At 43.4% G+C, this 24,955-nt stretch overlaps 1 protein-coding gene and 1 long non-coding RNA gene across 14 annotated transcripts in view; both read left to right on the forward strand.

Annotated features, from left to right (window-relative positions):
• Window positions 1-24,559, forward strand: part of LOC109475554 — a 154,844-nt gene extending 130,285 nt beyond the window's left edge. For 11 of the 13 annotated variants that reach the window (XM_019776214.1, XM_019776211.1, XM_019776212.1 and 8 more), the window contains 6 exons: window positions 20,779-21,800; window positions 22,129-22,274; window positions 22,637-22,834; window positions 23,106-23,196; window positions 23,427-23,608; window positions 23,906-24,559. In XM_019776214.1, the coding sequence (XP_019631773.1) occupies window positions 20,779-21,800; window positions 22,129-22,274; window positions 22,637-22,834; window positions 23,106-23,196; window positions 23,427-23,608; window positions 23,906-24,119 (1,853 nt within the window). In that variant the 3' untranslated portion in view covers window positions 24,120-24,559. Of the gene's footprint in view, window positions 1-19,599; window positions 19,750-20,778; window positions 21,801-22,128; window positions 22,275-22,636; window positions 22,835-23,105; window positions 23,197-23,426; window positions 23,609-23,905 lie in introns of those variants that run through there. The other 2 variants (XM_019776223.1, XM_019776210.1) reach the window with 2 other exon arrangements.
• Window positions 15,303-16,859, forward strand: LOC109475560. The gene is made up of 4 exons (XR_002140554.1): window positions 15,303-15,424; window positions 15,662-15,769; window positions 15,921-16,067; window positions 16,300-16,859. It is a non-coding gene; the product is annotated as an uncharacterized LOC109475560 (long non-coding RNA).
• Window positions 24,560-24,955: the final 396 nt, after the last annotated feature.

A 24,955-nucleotide genomic window follows, 5' to 3' on the forward strand; every position in this document is an offset into this window, starting at 1 on the left:
ATGTGGTGTTATGTGTAGGAGTGGTTTCTGGATCTGAGTCACATAACCAGTAAACCGCCACATGGCACTACGCACCACTTCTTTACTGTAGAATTGATAAGAACAAGCTGCAATGTAAGGTGGTTTAAACTTTAAGCTACTGACCACCAGTCCTAACACTGTCATGTCAAGATTGTGCTTTTTCTTCAATGCAACATCCCCTTTCAAGGACTGCAGCAATAGCAGGCAAGCTGCTGTTCCATGATGGGTATCTTTGAGCCCACAGCATTGTACTCCAAAAGTGGGCATACCAGCTTCTAGAGAACTACATGTTACAGTGAATGAATTGTCTTATGCATGTTGAAAGCTTAAAAGTCAACCTCATCTGATAAGAATGACAAATATGACCAGTGCTTCTCCGCTGCTGGCTGAACAAATAGGGCTGTTGGGAACAATAATAGCATTAATGATGAAGTAGACCATTTGTATGTGGGGTGAACACTCATCATGGTGCACCACAAATGGAGAAAGGCTGATATGTCAGCAGCTTTTTAATATCTCTCCTTTGGGATGGTTGGTCCTTATCTGCTGTTACAAGTAATTAGTTTGTTGTACACATAGCTTACATGGAACAAGAAAGAAGCGGCTACAATTACAACACAATGACTGTCACCCAAAGTATTCATACATTCAAATCAGCTCCCAACAATGTGACTGCAACCAACGCAGGTGGAGATTTTTTTTCATACAACCAGAACACACACACATGCACAAGTTTGTGAAATGTTTTTAGACAAGACAGACACCCAGCTTCCAACCCGTCGTCACTTCCAATTTTGGTGCAAAATGTTATGCTAAATTAATGTATTCACTATTCCTAAAGTAAAACCACTCAAACTTGACTCACAGACCTTAACTTTTATGTACATATCACAAACTCCTTTTGTTTTCGTCACTTCCGATAGTATAGAAAGTTCCTTCCGTACTTGTGTGCAGCCAGGAAGAAGAATGGTAATGCCTCCCGGTGGTTCTCAGGAAAGTTTGATAAGATCATTGCTGCACTGATCCGTGTTTATCCTTGCTTTATACTTGTAAAATAACTGATGGGAACCACAGGGCAATCGGGCTTTAGCTGGCTACCATCCCACCGACAGAGTGCTGCTATGATATCGTAAATTTGATCAGTGCATGTAATTGATAGTGTTAATGTGGCTGTCAGGAAAACAAATGGAATCCGGAGCCGCTTCAGACTGTTTGGAGCCGCCACTGTTTCTCCGTGCAAGACGAATGGAAAGCTGTCAGAAAAAGTTGCTATCAGGGGCCGATGTGGAGTGGATGCGACGGTTACATGGGGAGGATTTGAACCCAGGCAAAACTTGTGGCAAGCTGGGGAGATCCACATGTCAACTTTGATGTGGTGCAAAGAGCTGCATGTGCGGCACAAGTAGACGTCGGGGCTAGGGCTTACAAAGGAAACTTACACTGTTTTCCATGGACGCCTGTTTGTACTTACTTTACTTATAGAGGAATTGGACTCCAACAATGGTTGTTGATAGGATCGATAATTGACTGATGAAACTTTTACAAAGATAAGACAGGCTTATAGAAAGTTAGGAAGGCGTTCTATGTAATCAAAAGTAATGTTGCTATAGCGCAGTTTGGGGACGAGTAAGGAATATACTTGTATGCAAAAGAATCTTGTTTTCCACCCATACGTTATTATTTATGTGACCTTTATGTGGACTGCAAGTCTAGATGTGGAATGTGCCGCCCAGTCCTTGTTTTGAGTCAACCCGAGGCAATATTTCTACAGTTATTATTGCCGTTATTTACGGTATTTCTACAAACATCAGGAGTCAGGCTTCGGGTAACATAAGGCACACAAGAAGATTGAGACGTCGTGGAGATGCAAGACATATGTTGTCCGTTTGTCAGTGACCCTTCGCAATGATTAAAATTTATAACGGTCAAAGTGATGCAACGTCATCATTCTATATCTACTTCGTTGGTTATATTTGGGACGGATCAAAGATACTGGAGATACTGTATGCCCAACGGAGTAGTTTGTGGTCTTCCTAGTCAATAACAATAAATTGGAACCATCACATCAATGCAACTGTCCTTGAAAAATATAATGAAGAGTTATAGGTAACAGAATAACAAAACAATAAAATGTAAGTGTGTGATTCGCACTAACAAGTGCGGTTTCAACTCTCCGTGGTGCTGAAATGCTGGTTGTGCCATTGATAACTTCAGTTTGACAGGGTATGTCTCGTCTTACTGTTAAGCCTGTTTCGCTTCCTTTCACATTCATGCAACTTTGGTCGGAACAAGGAAGCTTACTTCTAGTAACTTAAGTACGTACCCAAATTCTACAGATATTGTATCCGCTTAGCCAATCCTCGGGGAACTTTATCGATCGAATTTTTTGTTAACATTTTCTTTATCAATATTTCAGCGAAACGGGACATTTGCATGGGGTAAATCATTCAGTAAATGTCATTCCAAAGATTTGGAACTGGAGAACAGTAAAACAGCGATGGCAAGGCTCTCTGGACGATCACGATCTGACACCAACAGGCCGCCGCTTCATTTGGTGGTGCTGTTGATATGGTAATAATGCACATCATGCCAGTGGCTTGGTCTAGATTTGTGCGCCTCTTTATATGCCTCTTTGACCACAGTGCCACCATGCCTCTAGCAGTTCAATTGTGAACTACAACCTTACCCCATCCATTTCTACCAAGCAAGACTAGAAGCATGAGATGGTCCCATGCAGAGTCCTTGTCTCTCCTGATATCGATCCTTACCTGGTTCATTACGCCTGTGCCCATGAGTGAGCCGGTAAGTCGTTCCTGTCCCTCGGGACTCCAGCTCCCTCTTGGGGCGCCTGGCATTGAACAGCCTTCAACTTTCTTTGTACTCCTTCACGTGGATGAAACGGAGGAAGACAACAGACGCCCAGACAGAAGGGTTTGTCTTACAACTCGTGTCTCTTTACGTATTGATTAGGTGCAGTTCATTAGTTGCTCAGTAGACACACTCGTAAATTATAACGCTCCAACCTTGGCGTCAGCGCCATACTAATAGATAATGGACCAAAACTATGGTAAACTTTTTAGTATATAAAGTTTACTTTCCAATAAAGACTTTTTTTTGCATTTTCTGGACTAGAGCCAAAAGTTTGGAAGGAGAAAATTTGCTCGCTTATCAAATGCAGTTTGTGATACATATTTGTCGACCTTTGTATTTGCTCAAAACCTTTGTGTGCTTCAGTTAATGGATTTCAAAATGTTTGAAAAATTCACTCCATTGTGGTTTATCTCCTGGTAAGTCTAATCGTCACTTCCAATAGAAGCCCATTAGTTATGACACGTTTCCAATTAACTACACATAAACTTTGGTTATAGGTAGGCCGTACTTATCATTTTGCCTTCCAATTTACGCCAGTAATATCCTCTTGAGCTGGTATTCACAGTAACTCACAGGGAAAGACCTTCTAAATACAGTATCCAAACAATACCTCACAGTAAAGCCGAAGACCAAATTTGTCATACTTTACACAAGTCCTTTTTTACTGTATGGATTTGGACTGCTTCCTGCAGACGTTCAGCGATTTCTGCGGAGATATGTTTGATGAATTCGGACGAAGTAATATTTCAGGCTAGCTGGCGGCTAAAGTTTGTCTGGCTCCCCTCGTAGTGGAGAGCCAGAGCGATGACCAAAGCCGCAGACAGTTAAACTTCCGTGACACCGGCTGTCTCAATGAGTGATGATCACTCTGCCGCTCGTTACCACCCGATAGCCCGCTAAAGCCTTTGCTAGCTCGGCTGTCTCCCCACCACATCACGGCGGCTCCTCTGGGAGACTCCACACCGCAGAAAGGTGCCAGGGAGACGGCGAGCACCAGTCCCCAGACATCGCGGCTTTATCTTCATATTACAGCGGTCTCATGTTGGAGGCAACGTTGCGGTTTTGTAATATTCCAACCTCGTAAATACAGATAACTAAGTAGAGATTGTCTGAGAGATCAGTTCTGCTGTGTGGTAGGGAGAAAAGTTTTACTCATTTGCGGGAAGAAAATTAGTTTCGTGCGCATAATGTCAATTGGCGTGAAATAACAGTAATCGCAAGAAACATAGTTCATACAAGGACTGTGGTATCTTTACCGTGAGTACAAAAGCTCTGGCGCTATTTTAAATTGTGCTGTTTTAGTGGAACACAAACTTGGTTGATGTGTAGGACAGGACTAAGAAAAGTGAAGAATAGATCAGATGCACTATGCAAAGAGATGTGAGTTGAATTGGCGGTTGTTCCGGGGAACCTAACCTACAACTTCCAGAGCAATCTATACATTCACTTAGAATAGAAAAACATTCCAGACATTGCGGCAAACACATGTAATTTCTGAATAGGTTCATTGAACTTCTCCCGCGTGCTATAAGATTTGTAAAAATATAGACATTATGGCTTTATCTTAATAATCGCATTCTTATATACAATTTCATATCCAACCGTATATGCGATATATATTGTTGTTCAGTTTTCACATTTCAGAGGTGACAAAGTAGAAACATGATTAAACTTGAGCAAAGGTTACTTAGTATATGTTCATAAATGCCAGAATCCACATCCAACATAGATGGTTCAAAAGAGCGAAATCATGCCGGAGCCGACGCGTGCCGGTGTCACTCTCGAAATGACGCTCGTGTGGTTAACTCGGCATTGATCCGAACAGATGTACAGTAGGTCAGGCTGCTACTGTCGTCTGGGTGTAAAGAAGCAGCCATGACCGGGTTAACACAGGAGTGCTTCAGAGATCTAAGACTTAGACTGGGCCTCGGCGTGAAGTTCCGTTTTTGTCAAAGGTGGTTAACCTTGACCTTCGCCAGATGTGGTATATACTGCAGTAAAAATCGGCATGATGTCTGTCTGCCAGCGTACCTAAGCCGGTATGTCTATGTCGACATAAATGAATATGTCCTGGCTAACAGACGAATTCAGCAGTACATCTTACTATCTTTGGATCTTGAGAACGTGTACACTCATCTTTGGTAGTCCGGGCGCAGGAGACCATTGTACGATGTGGACTTGGTCGCAAGCTCCCAACAATCTTAGTTGCACGAGTAATGGAATGGTCAACGCTTGACCGGCGCAATGTTGAATTGGTGTTGAAAGTTTTCAAATTCGTTTTAAATGTGTTCTGAAAGTGGCATGGTGCAACACAGGCGGGCACCCTGTCATACGTACTAGTATACTAAGTAATTTACAGGTCTTAAGCCACACTCAGACGTTTAATTTACAGGTCTCAAACCATTTCTTCTGTACTGCAGAACCAGATACATCACGGAATGACCATTTAAGTTATCTGGCATATGCGCATCTAATCTGATATTCTGCTAATTCCTACACGAAGCCTTGTGTAGTCTCTTCAACCAAATTATAATGCCCCAGCTTTCACCACGCGTCTAGTTCTCCGACCTCTTTACAACAGAGTTGTCCTGAAGGGGTTTTGACTATCGTCTCCGCCTTCCGGGAACATTATCTGTTTTAATCAGACTAGTCTGAGTTGATCGAAGAGTAATACAGACACAGAAGCATGATGAGCCCCGGGCCTTTTCCGTGAGTGATCTGTGCCGTTGGAATAAATGCGCCTGTTTATCTAGCTCGACCCTCCATCCCCGGACTCACTAACTTGTCTCCGTCAGGACCGACTGGCCAATAGGAGCGGCACGTTACAGACACGTCCCGGGCCCCGCGGAAACCACGGCACCAGGAATATCGACAATTCCCTCCCCTCATTACAGAACAGACTCCACAAATACCGCCTCCCACAGCCGGCTCCACGGTACGGAGAGATCGGGGTCCCCCGGGACACGCCGGGATTGAGGCTGACCACAGATCACCCTGCAAGTGGCTTTTGGCATTAGTACGTAATCCTCAGTAATAACTCGCTGTAATAGTTGCTAATGGGACAGAGGAGCGAACCAGAGTTGTCTGGAAGTTTGCGAAGTCAGGGGGTGAAGTTGTTGGAGTGGTAAAAATAAGGGAGAAAGGCGGGGGTCTATAGTCTATGCTATATTACATGACAAGTTCTGTTTGAAATTACCTACTAATCCTGAAAATAACTTGCTGTGATTAGTATCCCTTCCTATCCTACATATACATATCATTTGTAGAAAAATGTTATCTAAACTAAGCAGCGATGCGAAAGCACCGTCTGCAATGGGGAGGGATATGTAAGAAATTACAAATCCCTACAATTGCCAAAGTTCTCTAGAAGTCATGGATTTGGTATTCACCATAGAGTACAATATCACTTAGCTTGGGACGCTTCCAGTGAACTACTTGAAGCAGACTTTCTATAATATCTTATTTGCAGTAAAAGCGTCATGATTAATGTCCCATTAACAGCGTGTGTAAACTTCCTAAGTTTTAAGTAGATACGTTTCCACCCGCCAGTCTGTCTACACAGGAAAATACATAACACCAGAAAACATAAATCACAGGTTATGATGCGCAGGAACAAGCGGAGCCGATATCTAAGTATTTAAGTTGATAGTACCTTGCATCTGTCTGCGACAATACCTGGCATTTTCAGGCCTGTTATTAAAACAAAGAAGGCAAATGCGCACCGTTATAACAAAGTTGGGGAGATAACTAATAGCCCTTTTACCGTCTGCTGAAAATGACTGATTCGTTATGTAAATGTTTACGGATGAAACTGTTAGGAGACAGGCGCAAAGTCTGGAGTTCTCAGACATCTTACTGTCCGGGATGTCCGTCTCCATCACCTGTCTGCATCTCCGCGGACTTTAGGCGGGTTTGCCGTGATAAATGACTCCACGGAGCTGTTGGTGCGAACTCAGGAGCCAGACGGGCTCCCTCCAAGTACTGAAGTGTCGCCGTTTTTGTTTAGTGTCTGCGTGAGTTTAATCCACTTACGTGATATCGCAACTTTAACAACTCACAATACGCGCCCCCTTACCCAAGCGATGTTTCATACATGACAGTCTCACCATGATGCCACTCCCAGGGGTTATTTGTTATGTCCTGCACGAAAACAACGAGAACAACTAAGATAAACCACGAGGCGGCTACTGACACAGGCTGATGCCCTTGTACTGTATTCAGTCTGTTGTCCTTTTGCATCATCAAGGATAAAGACGTTATATCGAAGACCTGCAGGAAATGATATTGACTTTATCAATATTCATTTTCGAGGCAAACGAGATCTAGAAGACAATTGTTTCTCCGCTCAAGCAAGTGATGACAAATGAGTTATAAGAAAAGTTTTACCAGAGTTTGTTTATGAAGTAAAACTTGTTGTTTGATACATGTGGTGCGTTACGTTTCCTACATCTATATCGTGAGTCTTGATGCATTTATGAAGGTTAGACATACATATACAGCTAAACGACACTCTAGAACTACTGGATACATAACGGAGATAACTTCCGGACGGTTCCAGTGACATCCATCAAGCTTCTTCAGCGACACTAAACACTAAAACAAACTGACAGAACTAGTCAACACTTATCTGATAAACTTTGACTGAACTCTGACCGGCGACTTTCTTAGATGAAGAGCGGCAGGTTATAAGATAAATTGTCGGTGCCCGTGCGCGCCCGACACCGCAAGGTTCCCCGCCAGACTGCGGTCAGGACGTCCCGTGTGACTCCGGATCAAGAATCGATACGCGGTGGCCGCCACGCGCCGTATCGCCGGCCTAAATCTCCCAACAATAATTGGTGGCATGAATATAATTGTCGGAGAAATAAATGGGATTGTCAGGACCCATCAGGAAGGCTGGTGCCAGGCGGGCTCACAGGAAAGATCATCTCGCCACGGAGGGCGAAGGCCAAATGAAATGGACTTTGCGATTGCTCCGCTGTCTTTACCAGTGACGAGATAGGCCTTATGTATGGATAAGAATGATACAATTCAATTTCTAAATTATTCCTGTTAAAAAAAGATATATATGTCAAAGTATTATGATATGATGAGACAATAGCATTAATAGCAAATACATTTTACTGTTCTGTAGGACCTGGACTTACTACTATAGGAGAAAAACAGAACGCGTCTATGATATATTTCTGCATTTGTTACCCGTTCCATGTATTTTTGCACAACTACTACTTTTAGAATTCATAAGAGGGGTAATTATTATGGGAGACTGAAGTTCTCATAGTAAACAATAGCTGCTACATAACTTTGACTTTTAAGTAGATTTGTCTAAAGTAATAAGTAATCAAGCGCTATCTAATGAAACACAGACGCAAAGTGTTAGGAATAGATCGCTCATTCTTTATCATTGAAAGTGTTTGAAATGAAAAGAAATAAACACACAAGGCGTCGAAGAAAATCAGAACGTCAGACCAACTAACGTCTTTAATGAGCATGAGTCTAGGTGTCGATAACCCCGCTCGTATTTGGTTTGTTTTCCTATATTCCCTATGTCCTCGTTAGTACAGTATTACACAGTCTGTCTCTGCCATCAATGGGCGCGTAAAACGGTGAAACGATCGTAGAAATCTCCGCAGGCTTGGTGAAACTGCCGTAAGAATTACAGTCCTGCGGTAATAGGCAGACCGACGGAGCCATGAATTCTCTCCCAGTCCGCTCCCGCCGCCTCTCGTTCACACAGCCTCGTTAAACTTCCCCAGCTGATAGCTTGTGTCACAAGACAGCTATTAACATGTTGTTTCTCCAACTATCGATATGAAAGCCGTCTTTCATTTGACAAATACGTTCGTCACCGTGTGGAGCCCGGCTGTCTGCTCGCGCGCAGGGGACGCTCCCTGGAAAGATAAAAATTGATGACGGAAAGTTTCTCCTGAGACGGCTTGTAATTTCAAGCGACAATTTGTTAAGTGGAGTAACGCGGGGACGGGGAACTGGTTCGGTTGTTATTGGTTCTATCAGTCACTTCGCGAGCAGAACAATAAATTACGACATCAAAAACAGTAACGCAGCGGTCGAAATGCCGAACACTACAACAATTGCTGTTTCGGTAAAAGTAGAATTCAGTCCTAATCATTATAAGATTGATTTCAAGTAACATGATTAGGACTAAAGTACTCCCTGTCTAGCAGAAGTATGAATTACAGTAACGCTGTGTGTGGGAGATTTCCAAATGATATACTAGTAACTTTTGATGCAATTTCATCGTGATATACACTTTTGCTGATCACGAAATTGTTTCTTCGTAACTGCACTACGATCATTGGCAGTGACATAGCGACCATATACAAACCCTTAGCGAAAGAACCACATTCTAAATGCCTAACACTACAACATTCCTGACTGCAAAAGAAAGAATCAATCCTACTCATCACAAAACCATTTCTAACGGGATTAAAACTATGGTACTACCAGAAAAACATAATCAATATTACATCACCATAAACAGTTCTGCCCGGTTTTTGATGCCAGCATCACAAAACGTTATCTTTAGGAAATATAAACATTAAAGATTCGCCTATTCGCCAAATCCTAAATGCAACTCACTGGCGACTTTTCACAATCGGCAAATTGTTGAAGACATCTGGTATGACTGCATTGTTGATATCAAATGCTGTAGGGCGTGTCGTGGTGTGTTTATTACTTTGTCCTGTTTTTCTTTTTCATCGACTACTAGTATCACACAGAGGTAACTTGCCTAACATTACAACTCGTAATACAGCGTGTTTGTACCAATGAACTTTGCATTATCTGTAAAAATGCCCTGGGCATTAATTACCGGATCATTGTTCATGAACAGTTGAGAACATTAAGCGAATTACTCACCATACCTGCTAGTAGAGATATCCTACACTTCAGGTCACAGAATAGACAAATCGAACCATTACCGGTTATCTGAGAAGTGCGGCTCATTACAGAGTCATGACGCGTACGTGAAAGGCGCAGATGCCTAACTCTACAGTACACTGTGCGGCCGCGCTTATTCTTCACCTGAAAGTTCGTACTTGCTGCTAATGATCACATTAGGACCAGGGAGAGAGAATGATGTGAAATGTGCAGACTGTTATAAAATAATCATATGTACTTCAAAGATGCGAATACCCGTCAATAGTGGCTTTATTTAGACGACCACAAAAAAAAATACTTACATCACCATCATTGATCTACACACTTTTCAACTGTCTGAGATACGGCACAATGGCATACTGACCAAGGACCTGCTCGATCTAGACCCACAACACTGCAAAGTCTATTGCGGCTTGGAAGTCGCCCATATTCCACTTTTCCTATTCAAATATCAGCTGTGAGTAGACTACCAAATAGGAAAGATAGGTTTACACCGAGAAAATGACAATTTGTTGTTGGTGGAGTATTTTCTGGGTAATAAAGGACTGTAGTTGTTGAGTGTATACGTAATCCTTTGAATTGAGCTGAATGCCAGGTCAGGCATTGCAGGGCACATAAATAAAGAACGCTTGAAAATGTACATCGATCCAATTAAGCCTACCCGAAGCGATTTTCTCATTGGTCTTCACAAGAAGTGCAGCACATACAATCTCGATGGAAAACAAAAACCAGCATCAATAAAGTTTAAATACCATCTTGAAAAGTGGAGTATGGCCTACAAGATCACGTGTTTGAAATTGGAACCATTTCCAGCGCACGCCTGGTGGGTAACGACAGCCGGCAGGTCACAGCCTGTGGGCTCGGTTTCGGGGTCACTAACTATTTGACCAACACGCTACGGAGCCATCTTACAATGTACGTCACAAGCTCGGCCACCCGTACCATGACGTCAGCATGGCGCGTTGCACCAGACCCAGGCTTATTACTGACTTCCACTCATTGACACATTGTCCATTCTCTTTTAAGTGCTACGATATGGTGGTTCCATGGACAATGTACACTTTTAGTTATGTTAGTGTGACCAAACTATAATATAGAGCATAAATGTTTGTATGACTAGTGGAATTACTTATGTATACTACATTGACTAGGATAGAAAAGGATTCAGGACAAAGCCATACAATATACTAAAATAGGACACACGCCGAATGTACCAATTAGCCAATATCTGTCTTGATCTTCATCTTTAACATAATATCAAACTATGTATAGCTATGACTTTGACAGTAAAGTTTCTTCTCAGCCCCTGCCAGTAAATTGCTCCTCTGTATTTCATATACATGTACCCAGTTGTTATGAAGGGGAGGGGGGTACCTTTGACTGCAGGGCCTTGAAGAAAAGTTGACACTGTGATTCAAAACAGTTAAACTTTCTCTTACGTCAGAAAATATAGCCACTAAAGTGGTACTGCCTCCCACCTCCGTCATCTTGTCGTCTACTAGCGTTCCTGTTGGCCTCCCAGCTCCCGGGGGGAGGCGCGGACCTGCCCCTTATCCACCGCCCAGGGTCCGCCGGCTCGCGCTGCCCGCACCGAGATAGTCTTGTTATAGGCTATTGAACGCATCTTCAGTCATCGCGGCGTCTGGAAACATTACGGCTGATGATGAGGTCTCCTGGGGACGGGTGAGGGCGTCGTATTGCTCTTAAAGTTGCAGTTAGGTGATGGGAAGCTTGACTGGAATAGCTAGTTCCATTTCCTTATAATCCGATAGCTTTTGACCATACGTCTGGCACCTTACAACACCCCCAAAAGAACAAGAAACAGCCTTGTCAACAGGTTTTAAATCGTAACTCAGAATTTGATGTCTATCTACATTGCGTGCGATAGTAAATTTATATGTCATGACTTCTTTCAATCCAAGGTCAGTATAGTTCCGCCGTGTCATGTCTACATGGATAGTCCAGTGTCTTCATGACTGATAGCTTTACGGGCCTCAGTGACACAGTAGGGGCACGTGATAGAATAGTCCATCAGCCATGCGTGCAGGCCAAGAGTCGCCAGTACCCATTCACTGCAAGTACGGGAGAAATTTGGACTTTATGCGAAATATCTTTATTACTACATACATTATAGGAAAACTAATACCACTAGTACTATACAGACCGAAGTTCGCTCTCTTCATACGTATCACCAGTTTAACCTTTCTGTGTATCCAGCAAATGTTAAAATATGGAGCTTGAAACGTAAAGTTATTGAGACTTATTACATCCAAGGTAACCACGCTTTAGCATGTCTTCAAACGTTAGTCTTAATGTTTTGCACATCTGCAGGTCATGACAGATAATCTGCCACAGGAGAACCACACAGACATTTCTTACTTCGTTCTGTTCACTGTAGAGATCCCAGCTGAAACTACGGGTTTGTTCTGCGGCAGCCGAAACAACAATTGTCGGGATTTCCTGGCGGAGTTGGCAGAACAATTAGCGCCGCTCCACTGCACGGAGTGACCGGGGATTACAGATTGGAGACACGTTGTCCCAATTATTTCTGCGTTTCTCAGGTTAACGTGAATTAATGGGAGGAAATTAAGGCGTGAAGTCGGTTTGTGGAGCCCCGGGGCGGAAAGCGGCAGCAGCACTACCGGCATTTCAGCACCGTGGAGAGAGCCTGGTAGGCGGTCTGAGGGAGGGGCAGCGGGTAGAATTCTTAACAGGATTGTAATGAGGAAGGGAGTGGTGTCAAACGTGAAGCTGCCGGCATTTTACTACTGTGGAGAGGGACTAGCAGGCGGTCTGAGGGAGGGGGCAGGTATAGTTAAGTGGATTGTAAAGTAGCGCAGCAGATGGAACCGTGGTTGCTTGGCATGTGTATGATGTTATGTGCGTGTGAGTTTCACATGTAAGTGCATGTTTGTAGAAATACGTCCACAATAAGCAACAGTTATACATATCCCAGAAATCAAACAGGCTGTGAGAAGTGAAGTGAATCAGTGTTATAACAGTATAACAGAGCTGCAAGTTAAAACAGAGTTGCTAGGGCATACACTTTAAAAGGAGGAGCGTAATAGAAATTTCAAAGGGAGGTTAGGCTTCACCTATCGTAACTATTACTTTAAGATCTCGGTGAAACAGGAGACACATAACTTGGGGCATCGGTCTCGGCGTGACTGGCGACAGGCTGTCTGACACGGGAACGGCAGGCGGATTATATCTAATGAAGCCGATATCAATACAATAACACTGGGTCGCCTAAACAATGTAAGCAATCCCTAATCTAAAATATCTTCAAGGAATGTAAAATGGCTTTCTTCAGAATTGTATCGGAAGAAATAAAACTGCTCATTCAGTGTGTCCGTATAGGATGAGGATGGAAATTGGTTAGGTGTTTATATTTTTATGCAAAACAGTTTTTGTTGCCATTCTATTCACATCTTCTGTGATCTCGGTCGCGGTCACAGACTGAGCTCTCCCGTGCCGTGATGAAATACGTTATTACCGGCCCGGAGTCCGTGTGTCTGGCCGTACAATCCTACAGAAGTACAAACAAACAAACAAACAAACAAACAATTTTGTACAGTTCTCCACACATAACGGCGCTGTTCCCGGCCACAGACTGAGCTCTCCCGTGCCGTGATGAAATACGTTATTACCGGCCCGGAGTCCGTGTGTCTGGCCGTACAACACTACAGAAGTACAAACAAACAAACAAATAAACAAACAAACAATTTTGTACAATTCTCCACACATAACGGCGCTGTTCCCGGCCACAGACTGAGCTCTCCCGTGCCGTGATGAAATACGTTATTACCGGCCCGGAGTCCGTGTGTCTGGCCGTACAAACCTCCATGAGAAGAGATCTTCATCAAGCCCAGTTATCGGCGCGGAGGACTTTGATTCGCCCCGAACTGTCTGCCATGATGTACGGTGTGCGGAGCGGGGGGCGGGCTGATGTGATCCCTCCGATGTTTCAGGCGACAACCGCCTATTAAAACGCCCGGGATGTGTGTCTGAATTAATCTCGCACTTTTCAATTACTGGTATTTATCATCTTTGGATTGGCAAGATTACAACCAGAGGTTAACCTTAACTGTTTGATTTATATCCATGAAAATGGAGTTTGAACTGTTTCAAAAGAAAAGTGTGTCATTAGGCAAGACCAATCGATATCCTGTTTGGCGTTGGGTTTAACATAACGTCCAATACATGTATTTCCTGCAAATCAAATGTGCTACTGTATGTTGTACCATCTAATTTCACATTTCATCTAATTTCAAGAGGCGTTTTGAAGCAAAAATAAGACTTTTGCCAAAGGCTACGAATGTTCATCATTAGATCGGCAGTTATACGATTGTTACATGCGGAAATTCCTTCCTGTGTGTATGTGACTCTTATTACAAAATTGTGATGATCTGCCAAGAGAGTCGCCAGGTAAGACAAGAGAGAAATCCAGGGCAATACAGCACTGGTGGAACCGGTGAACCAGATCATGTCCAGCTGAAGTTACGCTTGGTTCGTTCTTCAACCCAGATATGCTAGCAGTCATCTAGATCACAACTTGACCACGTTTAACAACTCATGACACTTCTTACAAAGAGCAAAGGTGGCACACTCCGCTATGTGATGGCTCAAGACCAATCAGTTCCTCACGCAGCTTGTACTTGCCAGCCCCAGGTACAGAACTGATGTGTTACGCCGTGCGGCGGTGACGCGATTCCGATCGCTTACTCCGCAAGTTCCCGTCCCTCCCATGGAGTACCTGCGGTTCGCGGCGCCAGACAGCTGTTTGTACTTCTCCTGGCAAAAATAAAAACACTACACCTCGTTCATCATAGGCTCTTTCATTTGACACCACCCGTTTCTAGATTAGCTCAATGAGTTATGGTGCAGCTTTTAGAACAACCGTTGTTGCATTTTGCTACAGTTTGATACTCTATTGGTGTATGTACAAACAAGGAGTTTTTAAGGTATCAGAACTATAGATATAGAATACAATGATAATTTCTATTTCTTGTTTTTTTTTTTTCTTACCAAATATAATAACGATAGCTTTGTCTATTAGATTGTAAATTCTCTTCGTTATTACGAATCAAGTTCTTGTTTTCTTCGGCCGATCTTGGCCTTTGCGTACTCTTGCGCATGGCCCTCAATTTGAGTTTGCGTGAAATGTCATCCTTACATCGCAGTTCTGTGGTCAAACTGTGATATCTATCCCCAGCGACAGCAACCAACAGTAGCAAAGTGTTGTATAATGCTGCATCTCAATAGATACACTACTGGTATGTTGAACTGGGGATGCGCTGCAGTATTGTATCAAAAGCGCCGCCTCGCAACGCTGATACAAAGCACAATGAGTTTACGTATGTTCAATCTGTGTGCGCGCCCTGCTGTCACAATTTTGCATCTGGGAAAGTCTCCATTCGTAGCGTCGCCTCTGGTGAAATTTGCTAGAACAAAACGTATGTTTACTTTCTATCATGCCTAATTAGGCACATTCATTAAAAACCAATGGCGGGGAATGGCGGTGCCAAAAACGTCCAGGTCATCACCACACCGACAAGATTAGAATTTACCTGAATTTCGGCGGGCTCAAACATAACGTTAATATCCCGGCGAGGAGACCCGCAATGTAAAGGTGAGACTGTCAACAATTGTAGTTCACCGGAATCGGTTGTATGTAACGTGACCTTCGGCGGACAGTCAAGTGTTCGGTTTCGTACCGTTTTCCTTTCTACTTCTGAACCACGTGCACGGAAATCTCCCCGTAATTTAGTAGGTAATGAACCAACTATGTAACTTTACCTTTAAACGTACTGCCATTGGAGTCAACATGTCCTAATGGTGATACAATGTTTCTCTCTTTGCAACTTAGGGAATGGAGGTGCTGAACCTCCACACCCCAGGGCATCACTACACCGAGAAGAATTTGAGGACTCAAACCCAACGTTGATTTTACGACGAGTAGACCCGCAGTATAAAGGTGAGTCGGATAAGTAACTGTTACCATTAAATGTCTTTGGTTTCGGAGCGTTTTGCTTTCTACTTCTGAACCACGTGCACGGAAAATTCCACGAAATATGTAACCGTTAGTCGTTCTATGACCTAATACATTCTCTCTCCTTGCAACATAGGACTACACGTGAAGACATCCTAACTAGAAAAGACCATCCTCCCACGCCAGGGGTGCTTCCTTACCATTTGCCGCGGGATAGCTCTGCCGTGGGAGAATGGAAAAGACACGCAAAGAGAAGGACGGTCTGTGCCAGAAATATGACAAGGTAAAGGTAATTGTACTGTTAATGACAAGTATCTGCTCAGCAGTAGCTGTAGCCTGTGACGGTAGAATTCATTACGGAAAATTGTTTGTAATTGACGATTCCACTATTAAAACCCCTAGGCATAAGGCATCGTTGATTGCGTGCCTATTTAGTGTTTTAATCACAAGCAGAATGTTCAACTGAATCTGTCTTGTTCTAATTATTGGTAATTTGACATTCATGTTGGATTTAGGATGCAAGAAGCAGGGAAGGAGACATGTGTCAGCTGCAGCATCTTCCAGGACCTTCAACTACACTCATGGGAAAAGGCTTTGAGGGATGAAAAAAAGGTTAATGATTTGTGATGTGCATTAAGTAGCTTTTGGTACCAAACTTAGAATTCCCTCTGTGTATCTGAGACATTTTCGACAGGGATAATCAAGTTTCTTGGTTGTTGGCAAGGTGTTTGAGTTTGCTTTGGTGACATCCTGAGTGACATTGCTGGTTGGGGGTTGGGGCATTTTGAGGGTTTTGGCTCCTTTTGCACGCATGGCTTTAGTCTGTTTCTGTGGGATACAGGTCCGATGTATGGTTGATTTGGTTTCTGTGACCATGTTGGTGGCTGGGATTGTGTTTGGAGTTGCTGCAAAGTGCAGTCCTCTAGAAAACGGAGACTTCCCTAAGTTCTGTTAGCCCATGATTATTTAGGTATCTTGTACTGCCTGACTTTCTTTCTGCATTATGTGATTGTCAGTGGGTCGGGAACCCTGACCATTACATGAGCTGCCTTGTGAATGAAATAATGGGGCGGTGGTGGGGGGGTGGATCATCAGGTTCTGGGGTATCCGTTAGTCTTGAGATCCCGAACAAAGACTACGGCACAGGGCCAGAAGGGAGGACAGGTAGAGAAGTGCGTAAGTGATCATGAGCTAACAGAACTGGGGAAGTCACTGTTTTCTGGAGGACTAAACTTTGTAGTTACCTCTGAGCGCAATTCCAGTCATCAGCGTGGGTACAGAAGCTGATCAGGCCAAGCATTGGACCTGGTTGCCACAGGAACGGGTTGAAGCACTGTGTGCAGAAGTAACCATTGCTCTCAAGTGTCCTAATCCCTTGCCAGTGCCATCACAAGGGCTGTTGCCAACATTCTCGATGCCTTGCTGACAACCAAGTGATTGTGATTCTCCCTGCTGGTGATGCCTCGTGTAGACAGAGGGGATTGTTACCTAAGCTTGGACTGAAGTTGCATCACAGATCAGTAACGTCCTGCCATCGCCACACCAGCAGCATTTCTCTGGATAAAAAGTCTGTAAATGAAGTTCTTGTTAAAGCTCTTCAAAGAATGCAATGTATCATTTTACAATCACTATGTATGATAGACAAGTGTTGCTCAGGTTGTATGTTCATGTTATATGTTCATGTTATCAAGTCTTTTGCCATATTCCTGGGTGAAGCTAAATTTGTTATGGTGGTAGGGCCATGTAGTTTTATAGAAATGTTATAGTTGCCTGCTATTTAGCTACATATACACACAAATTGAATTTCCCTTTGAATACTAGTAGCCAAGATTTCTGAAATTGTAAACATTATTTTCTTAGGATTTCCTGAACTTGTAAATGTTCTTTTTTTTAGGATTATATTGTTGTTGTCTAGTTTTAATATAAGCTTTTAAGATAAGTGCAGTTTATGCAAAAAAACTTGCTCAAGCAACTGGATATGATTTTGGAAATGGTCAGATGTTTCAGGTAGCATGCACTTGCACTACTTTAGTCAGTAGAGACTGCAGGAGAAATGCAGATTTATCATATCCAGTTGCTTGTGTTGCTTGTTTTTTGACGTAACTTATTACCCGGATGTCTAACCTTCACCAACCTAAGCACAGTTTAGTTTAAAAATAGTTGTAGTGTAGTTGTAGTGTTGGGAATAGTTGTAGCCTAGTGTTAAGGTTAGTTGTAGCCTAGTCTTAAGGTTAGTTGTAGTCTAGTCTTAAGGTTAGTTGTAGCCTAGTGTTAAGGTTAGTTGTAGCCTAGTCTTAAGGTTAGTTGTAGCCTAGTCTTAAGGTCAGTTGTAGCCTAGTCTTAAGGTTAGTTGTAGCCTAGTGTTAAGGTTAGTTGTAGCCTAGTCTTAAGGTTAGTTGTAGCCTAGTCTTAAGGTTAGTTGTAGCCTAGTGGTAAGGTTAGTTGTAGCCTAGTCTTAAGGTTAGTTGTAGTCTAGTCTTAAGGTTAGTTGTATCCTAGTGTTAAGGTTAGTTGTAGTCTAAAGTGAAAGCCCTTTGTTCCCACTTAGCCTTTATTTTTAGTGTATTTTGCCTCTATTCTAGTACAAGTAGTGGCCACCTTGTCCTAGAATGGATCCAAAATATATGAAAACATGGGCTTGGAGAGCAAAGGTCTTTTCATAAAGTAGGCTGTAGGGTTAGGTTTAAGGTCTAGGGCATTGTAGTGAGTTTTTGAAACTTAGCTTTCAAAATGTCAGACTCAACCTGAGCAACACACTGTACACTTAATAAACAGTCATGTGGTCTCTTTCTTAAGTTTTTTTTTTTAAAGGATAAAATAAAATAAGTGTTATTGAAGTCCCGTCCTTGGTCCCATGTAGTATTGGTCCCATGTAGTATTCATGTCCCCATGTAGTGCTCACCACCACCCACCCCCATACAGTGGTTCCTGAAACACCGATTAATTTATGTCGGTATTCAGTTTTCAAATAAACCCAGTGTATACGTAGGTCTTTTCTGTCACTGACCTCATTAAAGCACCACCTAATGAAGAGTGAAGGTACTTCAACCAAGTAGGTACATGCGGACAAGTTGACTTACATTATAATATTCCATACGTGACAATGGCAGTACGCAGGAAAAGTGGTACAATGAAAATTCCCTCTAATCACTCCTATGGCGTCTCCAAAATACTGCTTTACTTCTTTTTTTATTCTGTAGGTAAACCGATAATGTTTCTTTCCTGTAAATGATTGTTTACCAGACTGTAACAAGATAGATCTGGTGTGAGCATGTAGAAGCATGTACAAAAAAAGTAAACATCTATTGGAGCAGAAATATACTGTGCACTACTAGTGATATATGTAGAAGTAGAGTGCTGACAGCTTGTATGAGTGATTTCGTTAAGAAACTCTTAGAATAGACAGTTTACCTTACTATCAACATGTATTCATAAATAGAAGCTATATATATATGTAGAGAGAGAGGGAAGGGAACACCATGTTTGGTTTCACTTCCACATTTTCCCAACTACATGTTAACACATTTTCCCAACTACATGTTAACACATTACATAATTTATAGTAAACAATCGGAATTTGAAGTAAACAATCGGAATTTGACAATGGTCAATCTTAAAGCAGATATGTAGAGTTTCCGCTTTATAATACGTTCTCTCCGATTTCGTGTGCTGTTATACTGAACGCCTTTCCACGTAGAAAACCATTAAAGTCGTTCAAAACGAGGTATACGAAAATGAGCCCAAACCACACATCTGCTTGAACAGCTCGCGATGAAAGCCGTAGGTAACCCGTGAACTTTGACCGTGCACGCGCCGCCCGTGTTGGCCTAATATCAAAGGTGCTCCGGTACAATGCGCTTGTTCCCGTTATTGATCGGCTCGGCCAGACGGAACGTTAAACATTTACTCACATTAACGTTCTCTCAGCACGTCAGTACCACGGCGACAAGGATATCCATATTCAGGTTGGTATGACGGCTTTTATAAAATTGTGAGCTGCTCTCCGTTTTTGAGATGATAGATTGCAGATTGTGTCGTTTTTCTGTCGCAAACACCAAATTAAAGCTATATGTACAGTTTGTATCGTAATGGGGTATAGGAAAGGGGCGTGAGATGCATGTTCCTATACGTATAATTGCTCGAGATTGGATTGTTGTAACAACCGGAGATTTCTTAGCTTTATACTGTAAAATATTCTATCCTGTTTATTGTAAACCAGAAGGCCAATTTTGAGCCATGTCTTGGTGTACTTAACACAATGTGTTCAACAGGTACACTGACGATGATGGTTAAAATCGTGATTCGCTGCACGTTTTATCTGTCAGTGTATACTACCCCCACTGACAATAAGCAGCTTTGTAAGTGTAGGCAGCATTGTATAGACTGCAGCAGTGAAAGGTATAACTGCTGTACAGCGGATAATGGTCGGCAATTTGCGGCTGATGGAGGAACGTCAATGGCGGTCTGCGGTCGAGTTCACGTGTTGTGCTAGATGACGTCATTATTTACCAAAGGCCGCGTTACGTAGATTTGTTTAGGAAAGAGAGGGTCACGGGGGGATTTTTGTAAAATCAAGTCTGAGTCTAGAATAAAACTAAAATACATTTGTATCACAAGTAGTTTAAATATGTTTAAATATGTTAAGAATGCATATACGAAGTGACATCTTCGGGTAACCGGTACAATCGTGCGCTCGCTCTATTAATGGATCTATTTACAAAGACAGGGCCTAAATACCCTGCCAATCTACAACTTTCCTCAAATTTGGATAGTAGTCAATTGGAAATTCCATCAGCAGTGGAGAGAAAAACTATTAGATTCACGTTTAGTTCCTTTTATATAGATGGATGCTCTACAGGAAATGGGAAGTGCTTATCATCTCCGCACCAAAATGAGCACTAATCATGTAACAGTAATAAATATATATGAGGCACTTTTTTGTGTGATTACCTATCCGTGTCTTTTTTAGTACAGCGTTTGATATTTTTTCTCAGAAAACTCCGTGAAGATGCAGCGGTCCCAGTCCCTCCCCCACCTACAAACCCTGCAGCCTCGCTTTTCCTCCACACCGAAAGGGGACAAGCTGGTCTACTCGGGAGACCTCGCCTGTCTGTCGTTCGTGGACGGGGAGGAGTCGGTAGGCCTGAACCACTTCACCTTCTTCGATGACGAAATGAGAGAGACTATCCAAAATAAAGAGCAGCAGGTGATATACAACGTTGTACCCCGCCATGCGGATGAGAGTGAAACTGCAGATGCAGGTGATGACGCGGATTTCGTGGACGTGGACACGACTTCGTCCTCAGAGTCAGACGTGACACATATTCATGAATATTTGCAGGACGTTTGGTTCCGAGCTCACAAGGACGTTCAAGTCGGTAATCTTTGTACAGCAGCGCTGGGTATCGTTGCGAGAACGCCCGAAGTCGGACTGCATTACGTTTGCGCTCCGGTGGTGTCGCGCAGGCATTACCAATACATACCGCTAGAGGGCGTGCCCAAGGTTTACCGTCGGGACGAAGACGACCATGAAGTGCCCGTGGTTCTGTGCGAGAAACGTGAGAAAACAGAGCCAAGTCTCCTCTGTCAGCCGACAACAAGCCTTCCTCTTGACTGCAGAGAAGTTGCCTTTTCAAGCTCCACTTTTACCAGCGATAAGCCTTCCGAGTTCCTGTTTGTTTCTAGAGACGAAGCGCTGAGACCGCGGCTCAGAACTTTCTCCCCGGCCGCCCTGAGCGACTGCGACAAGCAAGGCGCCTATTCCGAGAGGGGAACGTCTTTTTACGCCAACAAGTTGCTCCTGTCCTCGTTCATCTCCGACTTGCCGAACGTCCGCGGGAGCTCGGTGATCAACAAGCTGAAGAAGACGGCGGCAGAAGTGAACACGTTCTCCCTGGAGGCCTGTAGCCAGGAGCTGCTCCATCCCGAGCAGTGGCTGATCGAGACGCTGAAGCACAACTCCGACCTTCCCGCCGAGTTACTCAGGACCAACCTCGGCCAGCAGAGGAACCCTTCGGTATTTCACCCTCTACTGCTCATAGTTTTGTGTTAGGTATTGTTTGAACCGGAAAATAAATGATAAGTAAGATACTGATTTGTTATGTTTTCACTATGTATAGATTTTTGAATCCTAAAAAGGCGTCTATTGTTGCGTTTACGTCGCGTTCACATCGTAGGCCGTCGTGCGATTTTCACAGGGTTTCGAAGCAGGCTATGACATATAGCCGCGGCAACTGTTGACAGAACCCACTGCTGACAAGGATCATAGACAGCCTTTTAAGCAACTAGTACGGCATATGCAAACGTGCGATCGTATAAGTGTGACCGTGCCCTTCACCCTCCAGGTGACGGTGTACGCCGTGGTGCTGGAGATCCACTCCGCCCGGAAGCCGTGTGCGGACTGTGTGGACCACTTCCGGTTCCTCTGCACCGACGACTCTGCCAACAACGTGGTGAGGGAACAGTTCACGCAGGCGCTGCGGAGGTACAGGTGTGTGCGCCGGGATTTCTTGAATAAAGTTCCCCGCAATAGATTAAAGAACAATTACAGGGTTCGAGAAGGAAAAGATGCGTGAATGGGATACACAATTGAGCCCGGTTTAGGTTGGATTCATTTTGTCCCATAATGCTATACATCTACGCCCCCTCTTTGTTTTATGGTTATCGTTGAACACATGGACTACAGTTACCAGTTCAAGATGACAAGTCTACACCTCCCTAACCCAACCCAAGTACATGGGTGATTGCTATATAATTAAGCCCATTTAGCACTCAAATATAATATGGTCTGCGAAAACCGTCTCATCTGCAGTAATGTCAAATGAGTCTCCTGTTGCCATGGTCACACCCCAGGTTCGCTGTCCGTGATGACAGAGTGCCCATCTATGTCCGGGTGTCCTACACACTCAACCGGTTTGGGACAGAGATCGCCCGCCAGTACCCGTACCAGACTCGTTCCCTGGACCTGCGCGGCCTGCGGGAGGGAGCCATCCTGGCCCACCACTTCGTCAGCGCCAAACAGCTGACACACTGTCCGTTTAGGGACTGCAGGTGGGTGGGTCTTTAATAACTACTGTTGGTTACTCTCTTGTGAATAATACGAATACTACATAAAATAAATTGCTCAATAAGTCTGATATCACACACTTCTCCAACTTTGGTCTGCTCCTTAGCGGTCGACGTTCTTTACAAAATTACTGTTCGCTTTGATATAGTGTAAGTATCAACTTATTTTCTAGAGATGCTATTGGAAAAAACGCGATGAAACGTATGTTCTTCAAGCAAGACGACAACTTATGCTACCGTTTCCCTTTCTTTACAGACATGAGTTTGACAGCAGGTTTTATGTAAAAGTGGAGCAGATCGTCAAGTCACTCATCCTTCCGGAGAACTACCATGACGGAGACGAGGAGGTACAGTGTAATTTATCTGCTCTTATGTGGAGGATTGCCGCGATGTATGATTACAACTTCCAAGGAGATTATATTGAGATCTCCATATAACCTCCTTGGAACTTCCAATGCTCTCCTACATTTGTGCTAGCGCTAATGTAGCCGCTATGGAAAAACTGTTAATATTGTCTATCAAAAATTTGTTGAAATCACTTGATAAACGCTGCCTGTGCGGCCCTTTGTTTCCATAGACGGTTCACCGTGAGCTGTTCACGTTCCGCGCCCCTGACCCGGTGCTGACCATGCTGGACCACACCTGCCGGACAGAGAGGCTGACCCGGGCCGTCAGCTTCACCTCCTGTAGCGTGTGTGGCGCCTTCAGGGTCATCAGCGGCATGCTGTACCCGGGATCACTCAAACTGGAGTACATCAGGTACTGTGGACAAGTAGCACGATATAGGGAGTCAAAACTTGGGCCCTGAAGAGGAGAAGGAAATATAACATAATAGGAAATATGAAGGAAATAGCATGTCTATTTTCCTTCGGTAGAAAACACAATCATTTTTTCGCCCACGTCCCAATACCGAAGTAAGTTTTTAAAATATCTTCAAACGGATCATATAGAGAGAAATTTTATTCATATTGGGTTACCTGACCATTGATGTGAATATATGTGTATAGGACAAAACTTGATCAAGATGTATTTTCGTTCTATCGACGAAACTCACAGATACAACTCCTACAAGTTGGCTGAAGACGACCTGGCCACGCCTGGTGCCACACCCGTGACCACACCCGTGACCACGCCCCTGGCCACGCCCAAGTCGCTGAGCGTCGTGGACGGTCCCATCCCCGAGCTGGAGGAATCCTCCGCTCACATGGAGAACTCCAGCTTCACAGACTCCATGTTGTCTGTCAGCGAGGAGTCTCCTCTGGAAGGATGAGACCAAACCAGGGGAGGGGTAGGATGTGTCAGGAGAGGCGAGGAGATTAGGGAAGACTCGCAATTATCTTTACATAATCAAAAATTCAAAAGAATTTTGCACCAGGCTGCTGACAAAAATGTCATCTGAATTTTTAACTCGTACATTTAACTTGATGTAAAAATCAAACTTCACAAGTTTATATTCATGTCACTTCGATCGTTTAGAATTACCTTGCATCACAGGTCATCCTTTTTAGAAATTTAAGATACTGACTGATAGCGTAGCTTTATAGCAATTTGTTGCTTTATAGCAACTCTGTTGCAAATAAAACATAATATAGCTGTGTATCCTGCAATAGAACAATAACTGATATGCTAGATATAGCACAACAAGGTGTTATCAGGTTCAGGCGTCTCTAGAACAAGTTGCATTGGCTGAATCTGCGAAATAAAGGAGAAATGAAAGCCGTAAAAGAAAATATCCTCTGAATTGTAGACTTTGACTAGGATAAAGAGCCAGACGTTTGTCATGTAGTCATGTAGCTTAGGCTAGTTTCCCCGCCAATTACAATTTTGAGCACCCTTAATGTAAACAAAAACTTCCCTTCTTCTTATCCTATAACATCGTTTTCCCTGGAGATTGGGTCATTTAAAGCTTTAGCCTTTACAACAGCGTTCTGTGCACGAACTCTTCCCCATTTGCATAACAAATACTATCACTCATATCACATAGTATTACAGAATGTTTCTTAGCGAAAACGTGAAAGACACGGCACAAATACATACGTAGAAGTTAATTGCAGGCATGAGGTTCAGAAGCATGGAATACGTACTAGTGTTACGCAGGTGTACACC

The sequence above is a fragment of the Branchiostoma belcheri genome, unplaced genomic scaffold, assembly GCF_001625305.1.
Source record: "Branchiostoma belcheri isolate BF01 breed outbred unplaced genomic scaffold, Haploidv18h27 scaffold34, whole genome shotgun sequence".
In the NCBI taxonomy this organism is placed as follows: Eukaryota; Metazoa; Chordata; class Leptocardii; order Amphioxiformes; family Branchiostomatidae; genus Branchiostoma; species Branchiostoma belcheri.